A 24255-nucleotide genomic window follows, 5' to 3' on the forward strand; every position below is an offset into this window, starting at 1 on the left:
GAATCTGCTTCCCGGAGGGGACGGGGATGAAAAGCTGTCAGGAAGGTGAGCGCACTGGGTAACTAGCCCAGCGCGCGGCCCACCAGCCTGGGCTCTGTGCCTGAAGCCCCATGCCTTCCAGGATGGTGAGGGCTTCCACTCATACCCATCTCTCCCAGCCCTCCCGAAACCTGCTGGTGCTCTCCTGCCCCATCTCCAGGGAGGGAAAAGGTGAGAAATAGAGACCAGCCTTTCACGCTACAGATGAGGAAGGGTACCTCGCGTGGAAAGGTGGGGGGAGGGGGCAGCCCTGAAGAGTGGGGTGGTGGGGTGGGGTAGCCGGTGGGCAGGGGTGCAGGCTGAGGTCTGCTAGAAGGAGAACCCCAGGACGAAACACCTTTCTCCCCTTCTCTCCTTAGCCCAGTCTCACCTCCAGCTCCTGGACACAGAACAGGGGGCCCTGCCGCTGTGTCTCCACCAGGCCGCTCAGGAGACCTGAGCTGCTCTCATCAGCCTCTGACCTCTGACCCCACCCAGCCGCTCGGTGTCCCGGCCTCCTCTGTGGTGTGCCGAGGGGAGTCAGTGGGAGGGGCTCCTCGGTATGAGAATTCCCTGGTGGAATGCAGACAGCTGGAGGCCACAGAGGCCTGTGTGATATCACCACGAGGCGGGGCAGGACTGCTTGGAATGAAGTTTCTTTGAGGAGTGAGGGGGAGACTGAGCAGCCATGGAGGATAACCAGAGGACCTGGTGGCAGCACTGGACCGACACCACCTATATCAAGCCTTTGAACCGCATGGTAGGTGGCACCTGCCTGGCGGCACTGCCCTAGCTGGGCCTCCTGGGGTGGGGTGGGGCACTGGGGGACCACACTGGGTCCAGAGGGGCCGTGGCTGCACTGATGGGCCGTCTCCTCACCCTCGCAGAGGGCCGCTCACGAGCCCTACCTCCAGCCAGAGGAGCGAGTGCTCATCAACCGCCGAGACATCACTAGCAATAAGGTAAGGCCGAGGCCGGGCCTGCAGGCATCCTCACCCCCACAGTGACCCTTCTGCAGCTGTGTCCCTGGAGCAACAGGCCCTCAGAATAACTCTGCCCTTTCTGCCTTCTAAATGATCCCTGCAGGGACCCCCCCCCCCGATCATGGTGTGTTAGTAACCACCTGGCTGTGCCCCGCACAGGAGCCCCTGTATAATGACAGCCACTCCCCAGCAGAGACCCCACAAGAGTCTCCCTTGCAATGACCCCAGCAAAGTCCCCTCAGCAGTGAGCCACTTTCAGTGGCCATTTAGGTAGTGACCTCTACACTGATGCCCCCGTTCCATGATCCTCTGTCAGCCAACTTCTTTCCCAAGAGTGGCCCCCAAGGGTCCCTATTCACGGAGAGCAAAATTCCAGGCAGAGGCCTCCTATGGTGACACCTGCCTGAAGGAAGGTCCCCCGCCCTCTGCCAGGATGCCTGGGACATGCAGGAGTTCATCACTCGCATGTATGTCAAGCAGCTGCTCCGACACCCGGCCTTCCAGCTGCTGCTGGCCGTGTTGCTGGTGGTCAACGCCATCACCATCGCTCTCCGCACCAACTCCGTCCTTGGCCAGGTGGGACTCCAGCCTGATCTCTGCCCCCGCTGATCTAACAGGGACCTGGGCAAGGCAGTTGCCTCTCTGGGCCCTCAGGCTCCTCATCTGTTCCTGATGGTTGGCCTGGATGCTCTTCAAGGGCCTGTTAGCACAGACCTTCCTTCAAGGAAGGCTTCGTGGTAGAGGTGGCCCAACTTTGAGAAACGCATTGGATTTGCAAAGGAAGCACAGAGGAAAATGGTGTGAGCAGAGGCAGGCAAATGGGCGCCTTGTGGGGAAGGGTATCCCATGTTAATCAGTAGTCACCGAGAGAGAATCACTCTGCACCAGAGAGTGAGCTCAGTGCCACGTGTGAACACAACAGACCCAGTTCTTTCTCAGACAGACACATAATGTCATTCCACATGGGTGTCACAGAGTATGTGGAAGCTCAAAGGAAGCATTGGCCCTAATCTGGGGGTCAAGGAGGGCTCCTGGAGAAAGGGACATTTAAGCAGAGAACAAAGAATGAATAGGAGTCGGCCAGGCAGAGAGGTGGAGAAGAATGTTTTGGGCAGAAGAAACAGCGTGGAAGTGAGTTCTGTGTGTCCAGATTGAAGTTCACTATGACTTGGGTCTTACCCTTGATGTTTTAATTTCTTTTTTTTAAAAGATTTATTTTATTATTTATTTATGTATTTATTTTATTTTGGCCTACATTGGGTCTTCACTGCTTTCTCTAGTTGTGGTGAGCAGGGCTTCTCTTCGTTGTGGTACCCGGGTGTCTCTTTGCGGTGACTTATCTTGTTGTGGAGCACGGGCTCTAGGGGTGTGGGCTTCAGTAGTTGTGGCATGTGGGCTTGATAGTTGTGGCTCACAGGCTCTAGAGCACAGGCCTAGTAGTTGTGGACACAGACTTAGTTGCTCCGAGGCATATGGGATCTTTCCAGCCCAGGGATTGAACCCATGTCCCCTGCATTGGCAGGCGGATTCTTAACCACCGCGCCACCAGGGAAGCCTGATGTTTTCATTTCTTACAAGGAGTCTGTCACATACGTGAACTGTGCTATTGAAAATCAATATTTTTAAAATGTCCAGCGTGGTGACTGATGAGTTCAGAGAGGTGGTCAGTAGCCAGATCACACAGGGTCTTTCAGTTTTGTTAAGGAGGATGGGCTTTATCCTATGTCATTGGAAAGCCAGAGTTCATTTATTTATTTATTTACTTACTTTATATTTTTTAAAAATTTATTTATTTATTTATTTATTGACTGCGTTGGGTCTTTGTTGCTGCATGCGGACTTTCTCTAGCTGTGGAGAGCAGGGGCTACTCTTCGCTGTGGTGTGTGGGCTTTTCATTGTGGTGGCTTCTCTTTCTTTTTTTTTTTTTTTGTGGTGGCTTCTCTTGTTATGGAGCATGGGCTCTAGGCATGTGGGCTTCAGTAGTTGGGGCATATGGGCCTAATAGTTGTGGCTTGCAGACTCTACAGCGCAGGCTTAGTAGTTGTGGCACACAGGCTTAGTTGCTCCAAGACATGGGGGATCTTCCTGGACCAGGACTCCAACCTGTGCGCCACCAGGGAAGCCCCCTTTTTACTTTACTTCTTTTTTTTTTTAATTGAAGTATAGTTGATTTACAATGTTGTGTTAATTTCTGCTGTACAGCAAAGTGATTCAGTTATATATATTGCATAATGGAAAAGAATATAAAAAAAGAATATACATATATATATTTTACATTATGGTTTATCATAGGATATTGACTATAGTTGCCTGTGCTATACAGTAGGACCTTGTTGTTTATCCAGGAAAGCCAGGGTTTAAAGTCTGGCAACGAGAGTGACTGGCATGTAGGTGAATGGTTGCCAAAGCTCAAGGAATGGATGAGATTGCCTGGGAGAGAGTGTTGAGTGAGAAGAGAACTAAGACGAGCTCTGAGGAGAGCCTCCAAGTAAAGGGCAGAAAACAGACGAGGAGATGCAAAAGGATACTGAGGAGGAGTGGCCAGAGGAGTGGGAGGAACCCCGGGAGAGTGCATTACCAAGGGAGGGGGCCCAAGGTCGGATGTGGCTAGGAGACGAGGCAAGAAAAAGACTCTGAAGCATCCCTTGGACTTAGCTCTTGTGACCTTGACAAGAGCTGCCTCTGATGTGGTGGAGGCAGAAACCCAATTGCCAAGGTTTGCGGAATGAGTGGACTAGAGGGCAGATCAAAACCCATCAATGGATCATGAAATCAGTTCAGAGTGCAGATAGCGGCATTTTGAAGTAGAATGAAATAAAATGAAAAAGGATGAAGTCGAAATTGTGGTGAGGGATAGAGAGGGAGGGGAGGAAGGAGAGAGAGAGAGAGCATTATGGTAGAAAATGTAAAATATATTTCTTTGAGTCCCAGTCAAAAATGCTGAAAACCCTGGTATAGGATATGGGCCCATGAAGGTCAAATCCTAGAGACCTGTGAATGCCAGACTGTTTTTTTGTTTTGTTCTGTTTTGTTTTTTGGCTGCATTGGGTCTTTGTTGCTGTACACAGGCTTTCTCTAGTTGTGGCAAGCTGGGGGCTACTTTTCATTGTGGTGCATGGGCTTCTCAGTGCGGTGGCCTCTCTTATTGCAGAGCACGGGCTTTAAGTGCTCGGGCTTCAGTTAGTTGCAGCACATGGGCTCAGTAGTTGTGGCACGTGGGCCCTAGAGCTCAGGTTCAGTAGTAGTGGCGCACCACTGCGCCACCAGGGAAGTCTCCTGCCAGACTGGTTTCAAACTTGACCCTGCAGGCCATAGGGAGCCATGGAAGGTTTGTGGGTAGAGAAGGCAACTCTGATTTAGCTACAGATGCTCATGACTTGGAGAAGGCAGGGAGACTGTTTAGGAAGCTCTTTAAATAAATAGTAAGGAGAGCCTATTGCCACCAGTGGCCAGTGGCATAGAGCTGAAGGGAAAGATGGTGGGAGAGAAAACCCTTCCTTGTTGTAGGCAGACATCCCTGGCCCATGATGCCCTTTGGGAATTTGGAACAGGATGGAAGCCCATAAACTTTAGCTCCCATCTAAGTTTAAGAAGCTCTGCCCAGGGAATTTCCTGATGGTCCAGTGGTTAGGACTCCTTACTTCCACTGCAGGGGGAATGGATTCAGTCCCTAGTCGGGGAACTGAGATCCCACATGCCACATGGCGTGGCCACAACGAAAACAAAAAACAAGAAGCAGCTCTGCCCAGCCTCACATTGGCTGGTGGATGGAGCTGGTAGCAAGGTGTGGGGAGAAGGAGGCTTGAAGCACTGAGTTTGTGGGCCATGGAGGTGAAGAAAGGGGAGGATTCCAGGTGACTTTGGTAACTACCAGGGTGGAGTCAGGGGGCTGGGAGCTGTTCATGTCACAAACTATAGCAGAGTCACAGCTTAACAGGAGATTGCATGAAAGTGAGTTGGGTTTTAAACAGAATTCAAAGTCATGGAGTCATCCATCCATCAGTCCATCCACCCAGGGAGCATGTCTTGGACTCGTGAGTAGGGGGATACCCAGGAGTTTGATTAGGCCTGGCCTGGGGGATTTGGAAGCTGAAGCAGCAGGAATGGTTGGGACAACCAGAGAAGCAAGGATGGGGCTTGGTGTCCTCCATCTCAAGGGCCAGGGCTTTCCCTCTCAATTCTGGAGTCTGTTCTGCCTTTCTTCATCTCCCTTTTCCTACTCTAGAAGTTAGGAACAAAGGTTTGTAGTCAGACAACAATCTCTATCACTAACTGTCTGACCTTGGGCACGTCTTTGATTCCTCAAGTGCAAGATGGGAATAGAACCTACTTCATAGGACAATGGTGATGGTAACATGAAGTGATACATTTGTGGTCTTATCATGGTGCCTGGCACTTACATGGAAGGGGTGCTCTGAAGGGAGCTACAAAGATGCTGAGGCTGAGGAACAGTAAGAATCTGGACCTCCCTCCCCTTCAGACATCCTCTCTCCCTGGTCTTGCTCAGGTCCCACTCCACTGATCTCTCTGCCCTTCTTTTTCTCTATCTTCCATGTAGAAACACTATGAGTTGTTCTCTACCATAGATGACATTGTGCTGACCATCCTTATCTGTGAGCTTCTCCTCGGCTGGTTAAATGGCTTCTGGATTTTCTGGAAGGTAAGACCCTGGGCCCTCCCTGCCATCACCTCTATTCCTCCTTAGGGATGGCACCCCACCCGGTGCCCACCCCGTCCCCACCCCTGTGCACCTGGCCCTGCAAACTGAGGGATGCGTGTGTGTGTGTGTGTGTGCGTGTGACATGCAGAGAGACTGACTACTTCTGAGATGTCTGCGATGTGGCAGAAAGTAATTTGTACTAGAAGTGTAGCCTCTCTGGGTTCCAACCCCTGATCCAGCCTTCCCTAGTTCTGTGATCTTGGGAAAACCTTGATTTCCTTATTAGAGAAATGCAATTGAGAGTATTCACCTTAATTTACAGGGTTCAAGAGCAGGGGTCAGCAAAGATTTTCTGTAAAGGGTGTTGACCTTAAAAATAAAACAGTCAGTTATTTTACCAACAAAAAAAGGGTTTATTTTGGAATAGTAGAAGAACTGCAATGCAGGACTAGCAAGCTGTACCAAAAGCCATAGACTAGTCCAACAAACAATGGAGAGGAACATTATTTTATAGAGAAAAGGAGGATGTTGGGAGGGGTTGTTTTGAACCAAAATTTTCTGGAGAAAACTGAGATTTCAGGGTGATGATGGTCTCTCATGGGCTGAGTTGCTGGAATAGTCGATTTCTTGCAGGAAATGCAATGTACCTCTTTTCCTGTTGGGGCCTGTAATTGATCATTCTTTCCTGTTGGTGATTTTTCTGTTGAAGTTTGTAATTGACAATTTTTCCTGTAATCAACATCTAGTGATACTGTGGGAGAGCTCCCCCTTTTGGCCTCCCAATTCCATTGTAGTAAGGTTTCCTTTTATTAATTTTCACAAGGGCCAGATAAATATTTTAAGCTTTGTGGGCCATACAGTCTCTGTCGCAAACACTTACCTCTGCTGTGAGAGTACAGAAGAACATGGCTATGTTCCAAATAAATTTTATTTGTGAATACTGAAATCTGAACTTCATATAATTTTCATGTGTCGCAAAATCTTATTCTTCTTTTGACTCCCCCTGCCTATAATTCTTTTGATTTAAAAATATAAAAGCCATTCTAAACCTGAGAGTCTAAAAAAAGGGGGCTGCTGGTCAGATTTGGCCCTTGGGCCATGGTTTGCTGACCCCTATTCTGGAGAGTATCAAAAAGCTGTCTGGGTGGGAAGAGATCTTAACATTACATAAAATGAGACAAAGACTCAAATTCTTTGTTTGAATAAGACCTCTAGAGTCAAGGGATTTCTAGAGTCAAGGGGTTTATCTTGCCTTTGGGCATATGCAAGAAGAGGCTTTTAAAAAAATACCTATCAAATCTTTATACCTTTCATTAAAAGGAAGCATCATTTAAACACCATTACCAGGTATTTAGAATTAGAATTACAAACTTTCCAGGGGTTAGAGGTGTTACTTCAGGTAGAACCTATAGCATAGAACCTAGGATACTATTTCTGAAGTCCAGATGTCTTAAAGACTGCTTTGTAAAAACAACGCTTGGGAGGATGTTTATTAACAGAAAATAGAATAGGATGGTGCATGTTTACATGTTTCCACACTGGAGAGGAGAATAGGTACCATGCTTTTTGTGAATATTTCAATGCACCACTTTTTCAGAACTAGCTCTAGGATACAGGCTGTTTGGTAGGAGAGAGCATTTCGTCTTTCAGGTAGTCCTGAGATTTCTTTTGTTACCCACCAGGGGTCTTGGCCTCTTTAGTCAATAGAAATAGACCAGAGGCTAGACAAGAAATTCAGGCAGGGGTTTATTGGCACCCCTGGGGCAGCAGATGGGAGCAAGAACAAGTAGCAGCTTCCCTTGCTCACTTGCTCCCAGAGGGGGGATGAGCTGGTTCCTTGGCTGGGGTGAGGGTAGGGGAGTGTCCAGGGGTCTGACTGGAGTGGTGGCTTAGGTATTTTGCCCACCCCTTTGGTGTTGATGTTTGCCCACCCCTTTGGTGATGTTATATGCATGGGGCATGCACAGTACCCTGCTTTGGCTCCCAACCCCCTGCTTTTGCTCTGGGCTCTTCAGAAGCAGCATTTGGTCTTTTTGGGCTCTTTGTATCTTTTTGTCCATAATTTGCCCCAGCTGCTCATGCAGGCAGTTATTTTTAGTCCCTTACAGTTTCTTTGTATTTTGTCCCTGAAGGAGACATTTTTCCAGGTGCAAGCATTGAAGCAAAGGGTCCCAGGTCCCCGCCTGTCTCCCTTTTAGCAGCAGTTAAGGGGGGCCTGCACTTTCAAGAGGCCTGGACGTTCAAGGCTAAGCGCCAGTGTTTCATTAGCACAAGAGAACTGGAGCATGCCTAAGAATCTTGTGTTTCTCTAGGCCACTCTGCTTGTCCCCTCAATGACAAGATTTCTCAACCTCAGCACTGTTAACATGTTGGCCTGGGTAATTCTTTGTTGTCAGGGAACTGCCCTGCGCATTGTGGAGTGTTTAGCTGCATTCCTGGCCTCTACCCATTAGAAGCCGTTAGTACCTTCCTAGCTGTGACAATCAAGGATGTCCCCAGATACTGCCAAATGTCCTCTGGAAGGCAGAGCCACCCTCCAGAACTAATGACTGAGAACTGATGTCCCAAACCCTAACCTTCATCTGGGTCCAGCCTCCTGGTGCCAAAAGCCAGGGCTTGTTAGAGGCCCTCTGCTGTCTCCTTCCCCACCCCAACCCCTCCCCTGGTCCCAGTGTACAAGGACTGCTCCCTGTTGAATGGATAGATGGAGAGGGAGAAGGCAGGGGAGGGGGGAAAGTCTGCAAGTTAATATCTCAAATATTACCCAGCCATGTGGGGATCCCCAAAGTTTTGCCCCCAGTACCCTCTTTTCTACGGCCCTTGTGTGGTTCCTCCCACCTTCTTACCTCCTACAGCCAATTAATTACTATTTCATCACCCAAATATTTCTCAAATTTCTTGCTGCCTCTACATCTCTGCTACCCCCATTCTAGCTCTTGCCTTGTCTTCTCTCACCAGGATGTTGCTATGGCTTCCTGTGGACCCCAACTGCCATCAAAATAATTCTCCCAAGGCCCAAGTACCCATAACTACTGCAGTGGCTCCCTAGTGTTTATAGGATCAGGTCTAAATGCCCCATTGTGCTTAAGGCCTTCCATGATGCAGCTCTTGTTTGCTTTTGTAGCCTCATCACTCATGGCCTCACCCTTGGGTGTTCCAGCTACGTCAAGCTGCTTGTAGTGGCATTCCCCAATACACACTTGCAAGTGCGTGCATACACACACACACACACACACACACACTGCTGTTTCTCACCTTCATGCCTTTGTCCATGTTGACCCCTAGTCTATGAAGGCTCCTTGCCTCTTACTCACTTGCTTTCCTCCCACTTACAGCTTAAGACTCATGTAGATGTATTCTCTTCCAGGAAGTCTTCCTGTCTCTCCCAGGCTAGGTTAGTTGCTGCTCTGTCTCCCTGATACTGCATACTCACCTCTCACCAGAAGTTAAAATGTACTATCTATCCACCTCCCTCAAAATACTCTGTGAGGACTTCCTAGGTGGCGCAGTGGTTAAGAATCCGCCTGCCAATGCAGGGGACATGGGTTGTAGCCCTGCTCTGGGAAGATTCCACATGCCATGGAGCAACTAAGCCCGTGCGCCACAACTATTGAGCCTGTGCTCTAGAGCCCGTGATCCACAACTATTGAGCCCGTGTGCTGCAACTATTGAAGCCCACACGCCTACAACCCGTGCTTCACAAGAGAAGCCACTACAATGAGAAGCCTGCGCACCACAATGAAGAGTAGCCCCTGCTCACAGCAACTAGAGAAAGCCCATGTGCAGCAGCAAAGACCCAACACAGTCAATAAATAAATAAAATAAATTTATTAAAAAACAACAACAACAACTCTGTGAGCCGAGCAGGGCAGAAATCCTATATCTTCAGGATCTGATTTGAGGTGTGGCATATAGTAGGAGCTTATTATTATTTTATTTTGTTATTTATTTATTTATTTATTTATTTAGGCCACACTCCAAGGCATGTGGGATCTTAGTTCCCTGACCAGGGATTGAACCCACACCCCCTGCATTGGAAGCATGGTGTCCTAACCACTGGACCACCAGGGAAGTTCCCAGGAACTTAATACTAAATGGATAGAGGGATGGATCTATAGACAGGCAGACTTATGTCTCCCTGTGTATTTTTAGGCACCGATGCTTTGAATGTGAAACACCAGGAGGGCTTCTGTTTATTGGACTGCCCAATACATTTAAGGACTTTTTTCCCATTAAAAATCGTTTTCTTTTTGAATATTTAATGCAGTTACATGTTGGTCAAAGCTGTATTGAAAGGCACACACAGAATTCTAGCTTCCACTCCTGCCCCTTCATCCCTTTCCCCCACCCCACCCTCTTTAGATAATCTTTACTATTTATAATCTCTTGTTTATCCTCCTAGTGTTTATTTTGCAATCATAAGCAAGTATGTACATATTTTTAGTCCTCCCTTTCCCAGCAGTAGCCTACTGTAAACACTGTTCTGCACTTTCCCGCTGTCACTTAATAGATCTTTCTATGTCAGTACATGGAGACCTTTCTCATGGTCCTGTACTCCATTGAATGAATGTGCAGTGGTTTATTCAACCAGTGTTGCTGGACACTGGTTATTTTCAGCCTTCTTCAGATGCCATTTTGTACTTGTACCAGAGTTTGTGTAGGTTGGATTTCGAGCAGTGGGATCACTGATCAAAGGTACATGTGGATTGTTAGAGCAAATTTCCCTCGGTAGTGGTTGGGCTTGAATTTGTTATACACGTGAGCTTCCTTCCTCCATCCCCATTCTAAAGGAGTTGGTGCCCTGTTGGACAAAGGGCTTGCAAACTGTGCCCTTCTTCTGCAGTGAGAGTTAGGTCACCTCTGACCTGGCTATTGAAGCACTGTTCCTTAATGTTTTCATCAGTCACACACAGCTAGAACATCCAAACACTCTCAGGTCACCTAACTGCAGGGCAAGGCCATTGTTAGCAGTACACTAGCCAAGGTGGGCACTCACCTAAGGAACTGGCTGTGTATGTGTGAGAGACTCCATGTGTGTTTCCAACACTGCATTTGACACGTGTATGAGACAGCGAGCACATGCATGTTTTGTGGCATGTTTGGGGCGACAGCAGGATGAGTAACAGCAGTGGATGGCAGATGACTGGCCCTGCTCTGAAAGGACCATTGAGTCCCCCATCCTTTAGGTGTGGGGAGGGCAGACCCAGGATGAACCCATAGGCTGGGCCTGACAGACCCTGCTGGGGCTGGCCCACCCCCCAGGACGGCTGGAACATCCTCAACTTCCTTATCATCTTTATCTTGCTCCTGGGGTTCTTCGTTAATGAACTCAGTGCCATCTCTATCACCTACACCCTCAGGTAAGCTGGGAGCTCTGAGGAAAGAAGGGACCTGTCTGGACCCTGGGAAAGAAAAGAAGGAGCTGTTACCAGCTGGGGATCAGCTCTGCCTTTCTGGGCAGGTGGGGGGACAGTGAGGAGGAGGGGTCTGGGCAGGGCTGAGGGGCACCCCTGAGAGGCTCTGCCACAGGGCACTTCGCCTGGTGCATGTGTGCATGGCGGTGGAGCCCCTGGCCCGGATCATCCGCGTCATCCTGCAGTCGGTGCCTGACATGGCCAACATCATGGCCCTCATCCTCTTCTTAATGCTGGTCAGTGCCCTCCCCTGCCCCCAGCCGCTCCCCTTCCCTGAACAGGCCCCTGGGTCACTGGGGATACAGGGGTGTCTGGAGATGGGTAGAGGCTATGGGCCTGCACCCCTACGATTCCCTTGGCAGCTCATTTGCATGTCCTGTCTCCAAGGCTCTTGGGTGAAGTCCGGGCCGGTCTCTGGTCTCTCTGGCAGGTGTTCTCCGTATTTGGGGTCACTCTCTTTGGTGCGTTCGTGCCCATGCATTTCCAGAACATGCAGGCTGCCCTGTATACCCTCTTCATCTGCATCACCCAAGATGGTTGGGTGGACATCTACAGTGACTTTCAGTGAGTGCCCGTGGGGCTTCCGGGCCACCAGTCCAGCCGATCTAGGCAGGGAGGGGCTGGGGCTCCCAGAGGCAAAAAACTGACTGGGGAGGGAGAAGGGCTCTCGGGTGGGAGTGCGGCTGCACAGTTTGGGATGAGGATGGCTCAGCAGGAGGTGGATGTTTGGGGCTTTAAACTGGCGAAAAGCAGACTCCCTGAGGCTGCCACCTCTGGGTTTGTAGTCTACTCATCCCCATGAAACTCAACCCATTCAAGGTCCCACCACAGGCCTATTCATGGAGATTTCTCCCATCATGCTCAACAGCTGGGCACCTAGACCTTGGGCAAAGGAGCAGGTCAGTGGTTGCACCTAGGGAGCCTCCAAGGCAGCCTCCTAGCCCACACGGGAGCCCACCAAACTGCCTGGACTCCTGAGAACTTAGGGTCTCATTTTATTCATTCTGAGACCCACTGCCCAAGGTCATTTTTGGCCACAGATGGCTGCCTGGGTTCTGTTTTTTGCTTCTTTTCCATTAAACCTAAACGCTATTTGTTTCCAGTCCACTCCAGGGAGTGGGTCCCCCTGACTGATTTCTTTTTATTTCCTTTGTGCAAGAGTAGAAGCCCAGTTGGTAAAGGGTCTTCTACACTCTATCCATTATGATATAGGCAGTGGGAAAATCATGGAGTGTGCAATAAAGGTGACCTGGGCTTTTGTGTCTTTGCTCCACTGCACTAGCCATGAACCTTCTGAGCCTCAGTTTCCTCATCTGTCAATTGGGCACTGTAATACAATATTAACCGTGTCATGGATTGCTGTGAGATTAGTAGAGATTGTGCATGCACACACACACACACACACGTGTATAGCAAGAGAGAGAAAACTATTATTAGGGAAAATATGGGAGATTTATAACAGGTATTAACAGTGGGTGAGATTTTTTTCCTGTATATTTTCCTTCTGATCTTCCTATAAGGAGCTTGAATTATTTTTTATAATAAGAACGACATTACTAAATAATACAGCCAAGAGATTAAACTCGATAGTGCTGATGTACAAATCCCCACCTTGCAGGGCTGGCTTGAGGACCACCCACTGTCTGGCAGTACAGCTGGTGCTCAGTAAAGAGCAGCTGCAGGGGCAATTAGAAATAAGGCATTAGATCTGTACAACAGCAGAAGTCCCAGTAGGCCGTGAGATAATTTCTCCATCTCATAGATGAGGAAACTGAGGCCCAAAGGGCCACGGAGGTGATAGGGCCCCTGACTGCCATCTCCAGGATGGAGACAAGGGAGTACGCAGTGGAGATTGGGGGCGCCATCTACTTTGCCATCTTCATCACCATCGGTGCCTTCATTGGCATCAATCTGTTGGTCGTCGTGGTGACCACCAATCTGGAGCAAATGATGAAGGCAGGAGAACAGGGGCAACAGCATCAAATAGTCTTCAGTGAGGTGAGTGAGATGGGGCAGGCAGAGGCGGGAAAGGGAGAATGTACATGAGTGCTGACTTGAGTGCGCGCCTGTGTGTGTGTGTGTGTGTGTGTGTGTGTGTGTGTGTGTGTGTGTACACACACATGCTCACACACTCTAGGGCCTGAAGAAAGCCAAGGCTGAGAAGTGGAGGCAGCATTCCCCCACCTTGAGTGCCAGCTCACCAACTGGGGCTTCTGAGGGGTGTAGAGGTCCTAGATGTCTTGTTCTTTGGCAACTCAAAACTGAGCAGCTGGGTGACGTTAGGGCATTTAACCAATCTAAGCCTCAATTTCTTCTCCTGTAAAATGGAAATAATAATAGTACTTACTTCATAGTGCTATTATGGGAATTTCATGGGTAAATGAACAGTATTTGGCACATACTAAGAACTCAATAAATGCTAGCTCTAGTATTATTCATTCGGGGTAGAGCGAACAAAAGGCTGGGGAGTGTAGGGTGGAGTATTACCTAAAGTGTTGAGGGCTGTGGGCTGTGACTTGAGAGTAGATAGGGCTTCAGCAGTTGGCTGGGTAGGATTTACCAGGAGTGAAATGGTGTGGGAAGCGCTAAGTTTTGAAAAGGGGTGAGAATTAACAAAGAGGTAAGGGATGGGCTCCTGCATTTCAAGTTGAGCCCCCACAGCAAAGGAGGGAGGCTAAGACTGGTTGGAGCTGAAACGAGGGGCATTAGAATCCCGGTGTCCTGAGACTCATCCTCCCTGAAGCCAAGCAGGAAAGGGCCAGAGGAGGGGGTGCCCGCTGAGCTGTCCTTCCCTCTCCATTGCCCCCTTCCCAGAGAGGCCACGAGGAAGGAAATGGGAATAACGAGCTGCCGCTGGTGCACTGTGTGGTCGCCCGTTTGGAGACGTCTGGCGTCCCCCAGGAGCCGTTTATGGGGGGCCCCCCAACGAACCTCTCGGAAAACACATGCGACAACTTTTGCTTGGTGCTTGAAGCAATTCAGGAGAACCTGATGCAGTACAAGGAGATACGAGATGAGCTCAACACGTAGGGCGGGTACTGGGGGTACCCCCGAGTCTCGTGAGTCAGGGCTCAGTGGAGCCTGAGAATCTTCTGGCCTTACACCCCCACCATTTTATAATGCAGACCCTGGGGCCCTGAGATGTTAAGTGACTTGCCCAGGTTTTCCCCAGCCTGGAGGAGCTGGAATCCAGACCTCCCTGTTCCTTGCATCTCACCAGGGCCTTGATCCTAGGCCTCTCTCTCTATTAGAGTAAAGGGAGAGAGCGAAGGCGGCTGGACACCAGGGAAAAGATGGGAGGGCTGCCCTCCAACTCCCACCCTCGGATCACGCTCATCCCTCCACCCTCAGGATAGTGGACGAAGTACGCTCCATCCGCTTCAACCAGGAGCAGGAGGAGAAGCTGATGCACAGGCACTTGTCCTGGAGCCTGTCGATGGAAAGCAGATCCTCCGTGGACATCCGTGAGATGACTTGCCAGCAAGACTTGATAACTGCGCTTGTCAACAGGGAAAAGGTGCAGCTTCCCAGCTTCCCTCTCCTACCCAATCGGTGCTCACCCCGCCACCCCACCCTGCCCAGCCTCAACCCCATTAGTCAAAGCTTTCTGTCTATTCCAAGATCTGGTCCGCCCGCTAGACTCCCAGGTACCCCAGCAGTCACCGCCAATCCAGTTAGGTTCCAACTTTTCCTTCTCCGGGAGGCTCCGCCCCTCCAGTAGAGCTCCACCCACTGAGCCATCTTGGTCTTCAGGGCCCTCGAACCCACCCTTTCTTAATGGAACTCAGCTCCTGCTTAGCGGCAGATACTCAGGCCCACTGGGGGCATAGGACGTCCAGGTCCTGTCTAGGGTGCATAAGAGGAGTAATATCCTGAGGGAGGGAGATTCTAGGGAGAAAAAGGCACACTCCCACATTATTGAGTTTCTTTGTGCTTCCCACACCATCTGACCGCGAACCTCATGAATGTCCATGGCCTGAGCTCCCAGGGTCAGAGGGGAGGCTGGGCAGGCTAGAGTGAGCCCTGAAGGACTTCCTGGGAGGCCTGGATGAGCAGCTGTTGAGCTGGAAGAGGGGAGTAAGGGGGTGTCTGCCATGTCAGGGTGGGGGGATTGACAAGAAGACCTCTTGGTTTGCAGGTTCAGGAATCCAACACAAATGTACTCCTTAAACACAAGTCCAGCCGCTGAGAGGGCAGGACAGGAGCCAACGGGCATGAGCACACACACCCAGCAGCTGCAGCACATCCTGGCCTGAGCCCATCCTCTCCCTTACACCTGGACAGATGCCTGGGGATGGAAGGGGGTGGCATCTATAGGGCTTGTGCCTGTAAGCCCCAGGTCCAGAGGAGCCGGGATGGAGAAGGATGCTGGATGAGAGTGGGAGCCCTACAGCAAGGGTGAGCACAGAAAGGGGTGCTGGCCAAGGCAGCCAGGATTTGCCCTAAGGATGGGCATCCCTGGTCCCCTGCTAGACCAGAACTAGATGTGGTCTAAGTGGACCCAAGCACCAGGAGGAGAAGGGTGAGGCCAGTGGAGCCAGGTATCTGTGTTTCAACAATAAAGTTTTGTGTTGGGATCAGTGTGTCTGACTGGTGGATCTCCAAACCGTTGGGCCAGCCTTGCCCCTCAAAAGCCTGTTTGTCCAATGGGAGAGTTGCTGACTGTCCTCCAGAGTTTTCAGCCTAATGGTAGAGAAAATCCACACCCTGAAAAATTTTAACTTAATGGTAAAGATATAATCCTTGCCCTTAGGGTCCTAAATTTTGGGGGTGAAAGTCTGGTGCTCATGGTTGGGAGTGCCTCTCTGATGAAGGAGACACCCTATCCTCTCTCTGTGTCTGAAGGTGTAGGAGACTGGTTCTCATTCTGGAGAGTTCTAGTCTGATGGCGTCACCATTGACCAGGTCATGCTGGTACAGGAAGCTCCATCCTGGATCAATGGAGAATGACTGGGCGAAGTGTGGGTCCTCGCAGGCTCTCTGGAGGAGCAGAGCACTGAAGCTTCCTGGAAGGCAGCAGGAGGAGTTTGAGGATCAGGTGAATGAAGTCTGGCGGAGAACTTGGAACCACTGAGACCTCTTTGGGAGCTTCACACCGAAGACCATCGAGAGCCACAGCAGGTTCCGGAGCTAGACTGTGCAGAGTCAGAAAGCTGTGGCAGTCGTGGGCACTATGAAGAGCTGACTTGGCAGATTCTCATCCTTGGGCAAATCACTGGGCTTCATTTTCCCCATCTGTGCAGTTGGGAGAGGATAAGATTGAGCGCCAGCTCTAAAACCCAGTGGCCAGCTCTCAGCCCCAGAGTTGGGAGACCGATGAGATCAGCCGTATGGCTGAGACTCAAGTTCCCTGATGTTGTGTGAGAGTTCTGCCCAGCTGTTCAGCAAAGACTGACAATTAGGGGCCTTGGGGATATTCACCAGTTGGAATGGGAATCCCCAGAGGCCCACTGATTGCCGCTGATGGGAAACTCCACCCTTCATCCCCTCCCTTTGGCATTGCTTCCAGGCCTGAAAAGCCCCCCGGGGCCTGCTGGGAAGGAGTCTGGACAACTGGGGACGGGGTGGTGCACTCAGCAGGCAGGTGAGAGGTGGCACCAGTGCCAGCAGTGCTTCACTGTCTTGGAGCTGCTTTCTGTTCCCCTGTTTGGGCCAAGACTCCTTCCCAGTGCCCTCCAGGACCATAAATCAGCAGAACGATGGGCAGTGGCTTCTGCTGCTGCTGCTGCTGCTGCTATTTATTGGGGATGGAGCCCTCAATCTACCTGGTGAGTATCCACATACACCCTTTCCATCCAACCTTCTCTGAGGGCTCTCACAGCCCTTCTTCTGGCTCGCCAGGGAGGGGAAGAAAGTGGTGGAAGCTCAGGTAGTGTCCCTAGGAAGATCTTACAATGTGAGCACAGCCATCCCCCAACCCACCCCTAAATTGTCTGAAAGGCTTGGGGCACCAGTGAGCTTGGGGGCAGGAACATGATGGGATGACCTCCAAAGAGCCTGTGGCTTTGCCCATCCATCCTCATTCGGGCTGCTATCTTGGTCTATTCCCTCCCTTTTATCTGCCATCTCAGCTCTCTCCCCTTTTCTGTCTGTCCTTTCCATCTGGGCTTAGGGTTTCATTCATTTCATAGGCTAGTTCCCTCTCAATCTGGCCCAGAACTGAGGGCCCAGGGGCTTTTGGACCCCTGCTGCCCTCCCCTGCCCTACTCCAGCAAAGATCAACCTCCACCCCCAATGCCTCCCTGAGCCCGATGGAGGAGGGCAGCCCTGGATCCTGAGCTCCTGGGACAGGCTGGGGGAAAGAATGGGAGGTGGCAGGAAATTGCATGTCTTATCAACCCCATGAGTCATGAGTTTTTCCATGGCCAGCAGTATCCTTGGCAAAACACCCAGAGAGCAGATACCAATTTTGGTGAGAGGCACGGAAGGAGACACTCATTACCAATAGCAGGTTCGACTTATTGAGCACCTGCCATATGCTAAGTACTGTTAGCTTCACGTGCATTATCTCATTTAGTCCTCATGACCACCAGTGAGGTAGGTATTGTTATCATTGCTGTTTTACAGTGGAGGAAACTGAGGCTCAGAGATTTAAAGTGATTTGTCCCCTCTTCACAGAGCTGGGAGTTTGTCCCAGGTCTGACTTTAGAGTCCAGGCCACATTCCATTGCTTCTCAAAGGAGCTGCCGTGGGCAGGAAACCTCAACATCATGTAAATGTCAATTCTTACCAGATCTCTAGTTGTGACACACTTCCAATCAAAATCCCAACAGGGTTTATAGTAGAAGTTGATATGTGGATTCTAACACATATAAGGGAGAACAAAAGGCCAACAATAGCCAAGATAACTTGAAGAGCAAGGTGGGAGACTCACTCTACCAGATTATGAGACTTACATTAAAGTAACAATAAGATAATGTGGTAGTGTTGCAGCAATAGACAAACGAACCAATGGAATGAAAGAGCATGGAAATCAGTCTGGATGCATATTGACAGGTAACACGACAAATCCATCCTTGAGGAAAGGATGGACTTTTCCATAAGGGGGCAGGGACAGCTGCTAGTTAGCCACATGGAAAAAACATAAAATCAGATCCAGTGGAAACATCTCTTTCTGCAAATAAAAACTCAAGACCCCTGTAGAAAGACATCTGTTCATTTCAGGCTCGAGTTTTGTTGCAAACCCACAGATCACTAGAGTTTAGAGGACTCTTGCTACATTAAGCCCAAGTCCCTCACTGTGCTGAGGGCGACTGGAAGCACTGAGAGAGATGGGGTCTTCCCCAAGATTACACAGCAAGTCAGTAATAGAGCCAGGTCTAGAGCCTAGATCCCCCTACTCTTTCCGTGCATCTTGGCCAGCACTCTGGCCGTATTGTGACCCCTTAGCTCTATGCAGGGCTAGAAGAAGGTGGGGGGAGGGGTGGAAAGAGCAGATGCCAGATTGGGGCGGGGTTGGGGAGAAGGGTCAGTTCCTCTTCGGAGCTAGGTTGTGGGAAAGACAAGCCCATCACCTCCAGTTTTTGGAATTAGTCCTTTGGCAACTGCCAAGGTTGCAATGACAGGGCATCAGGTGATGGACCTATTTCTGCCCATTGCCCAGGGGAAAGAGGAAGGCTTCCAAGGGATCCAGCTCAGTGTAGCTGATTTGGGCCTTTTTCTCTAGCGAGGGTGGCTGGCTCAGCCATGAGAGTGAAGCAGTGTTTTTGTGAGGCAGTGTGCCATGGCAGGGAAGACTCTGGGGTCTGGTGGATCTGGTTTCAAATCCAGTGCCATCACTTACTGGCTGTGTGACCTTGCACAGATGCCTTCACCTGTATGAGCCTTAGTTTCTTCATCTGATAAACAGAAATAATAATCCTTACCTCAGGGCGGGATGTGAGGATTCAATGCACCAAGGCTTGCGCGTTAGAAGCACATTACTCAGACAAGGTGAAAGCTAAATGTTTTCAAAACTATCCTTGACTGCTATTGCACTAAATGAAGCACTCGGCTTTCAATTAGGGGTCACGTTGTTAAGAAAAAATTGTATATCTTTAAATATTAGAGTCATATTCAATGCAGTAGGTAACTAACATCAAAAAAGGCATCAAGAAATCAAAGATCAAGTGTGACATCCATCTTTTGCTGACTCTGTCTCTGGAATAGTCCTTGAGTGGAATGAGACATAGTTGCCAGAATTAGTTAAATTCGCTCTCCCTGGCTGCCTCACCTGAGCTCTGTTAGCACAGAGCTGGCACATAATTGAACACAAGCTAGTAATAATGTAGTCGGTGATGATATTATTTTTATTGAATCTTCCGATAAGGATATTTGGTAAAGTGAGAACATCTGAGAAGAACTCTGGATTGGTGGAGGGAACAGGTATATTGGTTTCTTTTGTTTCTTTGTTTTACAGGCATTATGATAACCTGGGGGTCAGCTGCAACATCTTCCACGAAGGACTCTGCAACTGTGGGAACTACAGAGTATTCCTGCACAACTTCAGCTCCATCCAACAGTGGGAGAGGCAACAGCCTTGCGGTTCCACCTAGCGCCTCATCAACAACCGGGAGGACCCCACCATCTGAGTACCAGCCGCATACAACTCCAGCTGCTCCTCCAACTTCACCAGCAGCCAGCAGCTCTACTGGGTCCACCGAGCGGACAACCCCAATACATGAGACTCAGGAGGAGAGATTCAGTACAGCTATCACCACAACCTCTGAGGGCACAACACTGCCGAATTCCATGATGACTTCTACACTGAAGAACCAGCGAGGGACATCTGGAAGCACAGCCTCATCCGGCATGGCCACGTCAGCAAGCCCCTCAGAACAGAACCAGAGTGCTCCAGCTGCAGCCCCATTTGCAGCGAGCTCCGTAGCCAGTGGACTGGAGTCATCTGTGTCCACTGACTCTCCAATGTCAGCCACGATCACAGCTCCAATGGCCTTAAACTCACCAGGCAATGACGTTACATCATCAGGGCCCATGACAACCACTGCCTCTGAGAAGTCAGCTACAGCGACACCCCCAGCAACACTGGACGCAATCACTGATGTGAAAGAATCTTTACCTGTAACAACTAGTGCAGTTACTCACAGCACTTTGCTAACCATGACCACCCTGGGGACAACTGATCTTGGAACAAACATGCCTGGGATTCAGGAAGGGGTAAATACAGCTGCACCCCCAACCCCAACAACATCTCCCATGATGAGCACGTTGTCTGAAAGACATCACAACACCATCACACAAACACCTTCCCATCCAGTGGAATCAGCCCCCAGTGCTGGCACTGCAATGGCCCAGTCGCCTGAGACAACAGCTGCTCATTCAACAGCCCTTATCCCCAGCTCCTCAGGGCCAACAAAATCCTCTGCCAGGACTGGGGCCAGTCAAGCCTCCCCTAAACACACCGGGAGCAACAGTCCTGGAGCAGGGGTCTGTGCTCTGGATGAATACCTAGCTGACAAGGGAGTCTGTGTGTGCAATAACAGCTACTACGCCCACTCAGGTAAGTCTGAGGAACTCATGTCAGTACAACAAAGAACTCTTCACAACTCTGCGAAGGCCCGGGTGAACGCAGGTCCAAAGGGTACAGGAGGGCCAGTGAGATTTGGTCAGACATTGACATCTAAAGAGTCCATCTGGGCAGAGGTGATTTCTAGTGAGAGGAAAGGTAGCCGGGCATATGAATTTGTCTCAGTCAGTTCAGGCTGCTGTAACAAAATACCATGCACTGGCTGGCTTATGAACAACAGAAACATTTCTCACATTTCTGGAGGCTAGACGTCCAAGACCAAGGCATGGGTAGGTAGGGCCCATGTCCTGGTACATAGACAGCTGTCCTCTTGCTGTGTCCTCACATGATGGAAGGGGCAAGGGAGCTCCCCGGGGTCTCTTTTATAAGGGCACTAATCCCATTCATGAGGGCTCTACCCTCCTGACCTAATCACCTTCCAAAGGCCCCACGTCCTAATACTGTCACATTGGATGTTAGGATTCAACATATGGATTTGGGGGGGAAGCAAATATTCAGCCTATAGGAGAGGTAGAATGGACAACGCATCCACCCCCAGCCCCCAGGATTCTAACTACTTCCCAGAGATTAAGCCTTCCTGGGGGGGTGTAGATGATGTTCCGCCAAAGAAAAAAAGCAGAGGCCTGGAGGGCTAGGCAGAGAAACTGAGGCAAAAAGCTTGTTGCTGAGGCAAGACCAGGGTGGCTGGTCTCCCTGTGTTAGTAGCAGTGCAACTACTTCCCAGGCTAACCCTCTGGAAGGGCTGAAGCTGGGTCCGGGAACCCAAAAGATGATGCTGTCCCCCCAAAATAGGCCTCCTACAGTCAAAATAAATCTAAGCCCCCAAAACATTTCAACTTAGCAAAATTCTGATTTTCTTAAAATGACTACCCTGCTTTTTTAAATATAAATTTTCTTTGAAAAATATTTCCTTGGCATTCCTGCTTTGGTCTGTCGGATAATCCAGCTTTAGGATGAAGCTCCTGTTACATTTAAAACTAGGCAGTGCTTAACTTATGGGCCAATGTTTTCCAAAATGTATTTTGTGGGACACCGATGCTTATGGGATTTCAATAGACATTACACTAAAAAAAAGGTTATAGTGTCAATGCATTTGGGAAATACTAGATTAAACAAAACTGTTTCTTGACTGCAGGACTTTTCAGAGCCTTTAATGTTTAGTATTCCACTGTTCAACATGACTCCCTTCAAAGTCAGATTTTTAAAACAGAGTATAGCGTGTATTTTCCAAGAGTATCTGTCCCTAGAATCCTCATTTATGCAGCACCTCAGAATATACCCTGTTGCAGAAGAGGGGAATTCAGGTGAGAGCTCAGCAGGCTGGGCAAGGCAGAAGTGTCCAGGATGACAAGTCTGACCTGGGGGGGCTTTAGTGAAACTCTGAGTAGGTGCTGGCTCATTAGAGGGTTGTCCCCATCTCAACAAATTCTCTTGGGGAGACCGGGGTTATGTGCCCACTTGTGCAATGCTGCATGTGTCCCTCCACAGAAAATAGGAAGTATAGCATCGTGTTTTCGTGCATTGAGAATGAGACGGCTTTTCTTTTTGTGTTAATTTTCTTCCCTGTAAGAACACACACTCTGCAAGATAGACTGTCTGGGTTTGAAGTATGCTTCATTTTCTTCTGCTGGGGATAATATGAGCACATTTACTTCAGGGCATCAGTGTTTGAGTGTTAGCTATTACTGATACTATTATTTGGCACTCCATATCACAATATACTATTGGTTGCAGTAGCAGAACGTTATGTGACTGACTTAAACAGTCCCCCTTCCACCAACTCAGATTGGTACAAATCACCTGCTTTTCTGGGGGGTTTGGGGGGAACTTTCCCAGCCAGGGATTGAACCCAGGCCATAGCAGCGAAAGCCCAGAATCTGAACCACTGGGCCACCAGGGAACTCCCAAAGTACCTGCTCTTACATTGCAGCTCATCCCTCTGACCAAACACGCCTGCCAAGATAGACTCAGTGAGCTTTTCAAAAAAAGGAAAGGAAAACAAAATCTTTAAATTCAAAATAATAAATCAAGTCCATAAATGTTTAGTATTTCCATAACATTTTTAATTTTTAATGACTAACTGTAAGCGGTTCATCCCAAATTCAACAGCAAGTGTGGAAAGAGCAGACAAAGCAGGAAGGGAAGGGTTCAATATCGATATTAGCCTCTCCTTCATCACCCAAAACCACTGGTGCCTGACGTCTCAGGGCACCGTGTGCTGCCAGGGGCAGAAAATCAACGCTAATTGGCTTGAGCAAAATTAATTAATTAATTAATTTTGCAAACTGAAAACATGAAACAAAATAAAATTTGTTACCTCGTGAAATGAAGAAATCCTGAAAAGGACGTGAAGACACACCACTCTCCCTCACAGCTCTCCAAGGCACTCCCTCTCTTCCCTCCCTAGGTGCTGTCTCTTCAGGAGTTTAGGCTTTTACAAGACAGAAAGAGCCATTGATTTCAGACAGTTCAGGTCCCTAAAAAACCCCCAAGGCCCAGGTTACCTGGTGGAATGAGAAGGAAATCAAAGAACAAAACAAATTAATATCTCCAAAAATAATCTTGCCAGGCAAGTAACAGAAACCAACAGGGCTGGAGAAGGGGAAACCGGACAGTTTAGTACAAGGGCATCTCGTGGAGCCCAGGGGTAGGCTCCAACCAGGTTCTCCAGGCACTTGGAACCATGCATGAGGCAGGAACCAGGGAGTCACCTCTCTCTTCTCTCAACCTTGCTTCTCCCCTTCTGCACCTGCACCAGCTTTGCTCCTCTCTCCACATATTGACTTGCCCTGCCTCTCAGCTCATGTGGCAGAAGAGGGTTGCCTCACAACTCTCAAGCTTTATACCTCCTCCTTTCAGGCTCAGTTCCTGGGAAAGGTTCTGAGTGGATCAGCTAAGGCCGGGATCAGGGGCCCCCAGTGCAGTCACGGCAGAGGGGTCTCACCTCTCGTGAGGGAGAGTCTTCATTTAAGGGAGTTGTTATGAGTTGGGCTAATGTCCCCCCAGTGTTTCCTCCACCCAGATTAGAACTAGTACCCCTGCCCATGGCATCATCCGAGGAGCCTCAGGAGGCCTCTGCCCTTGCTCTTGTCCTCCTGCAGAACTATCCAGGGCGTTGGTGGCCCTGCAGTGCCAGCCACAGGAAATTGAGGTGGTCCTGAGCAGCTGCTTTCTGAAGACTCGCCCTTGGATGCTGGGGGAAGGCGCCTTTTCAGGATGCTCCAGTGTCAGCAAGACAGAGGAGCGTCGCAGTGTCCAAGTCTTCACGATGGAGAAGAAGGAGGGTACTTGTGGACTCTGCCTCTCTGTGAGCAATCTGGGAGGGGCCCTCTGATAGGAAGTTGGGCCATACGTGTGTTTCGGGGGAGCAACTGGGAAATGAATGATTGGGCACCAGTTGTGACTTTATTTCCACTTAACTAAAGAATAATTCTCTGGAATGGAGTCAGGTCTTAGCAATCAGACCAGTCTTTTGGGGGAAGATACCACATTGTCCCCCATCAGATTGGGAATGCCTTTAAAAATGGTGCCATGTTCGATGGATTGGGAAATTGGTTTCCAAACTTGTCAGCCACAGAATCCATTAAAAACTTGACTACCACAACCACAACCAATATTTATTAATTTCTTATTGTGTACCATGTGCTGTGGGTT

At 49.5% G+C, this 24255-nt stretch overlaps 2 protein-coding genes across 2 annotated transcripts; both read left to right on the plus strand.

The window, feature by feature from the left end:
• Nucleotides 1–8: 8 nt before the first annotated feature.
• On the plus strand, nt 9–15645 carry CATSPER4 (cation channel sperm associated 4). Its single transcript, XM_057700949.1, has 12 exons — nt 9–210; nt 399–778; nt 906–980; nt 1434–1577; nt 5560–5661; nt 10924–11021; nt 11191–11311; nt 11506–11639; nt 12899–13073; nt 13890–14101; nt 14427–14592; nt 15214–15645. Exons 2-12 carry the CDS (start codon nt 707–709, stop codon nt 15262–15264), a joined length of 1350 nt encoding a protein of 449 aa, XP_057556932.1. The 5' UTR covers nt 9–210; nt 399–706; the 3' UTR covers nt 15265–15645.
• Nucleotides 15646–16648: 1003 nt separating this feature from the next.
• On the plus strand, nt 16649–23958 carry LOC130837417 (mucin-2-like). Its single transcript, XM_057710348.1, has 3 exons — nt 16649–16843; nt 19474–20574; nt 23703–23958. Exons 2-3 carry the CDS (start codon nt 19479–19481, stop codon nt 23933–23935), a joined length of 1329 nt encoding a protein of 442 aa, XP_057566331.1. The 5' UTR covers nt 16649–16843; nt 19474–19478; the 3' UTR covers nt 23936–23958.
• Nucleotides 23959–24255: the final 297 nt, after the last annotated feature.

Source organism: Hippopotamus amphibius, chromosome 1 (genome assembly GCF_030028045.1).
Source record: "Hippopotamus amphibius kiboko isolate mHipAmp2 chromosome 1, mHipAmp2.hap2, whole genome shotgun sequence".
NCBI classification, from domain to species: Eukaryota; Metazoa; Chordata; class Mammalia; order Artiodactyla; family Hippopotamidae; genus Hippopotamus; species Hippopotamus amphibius.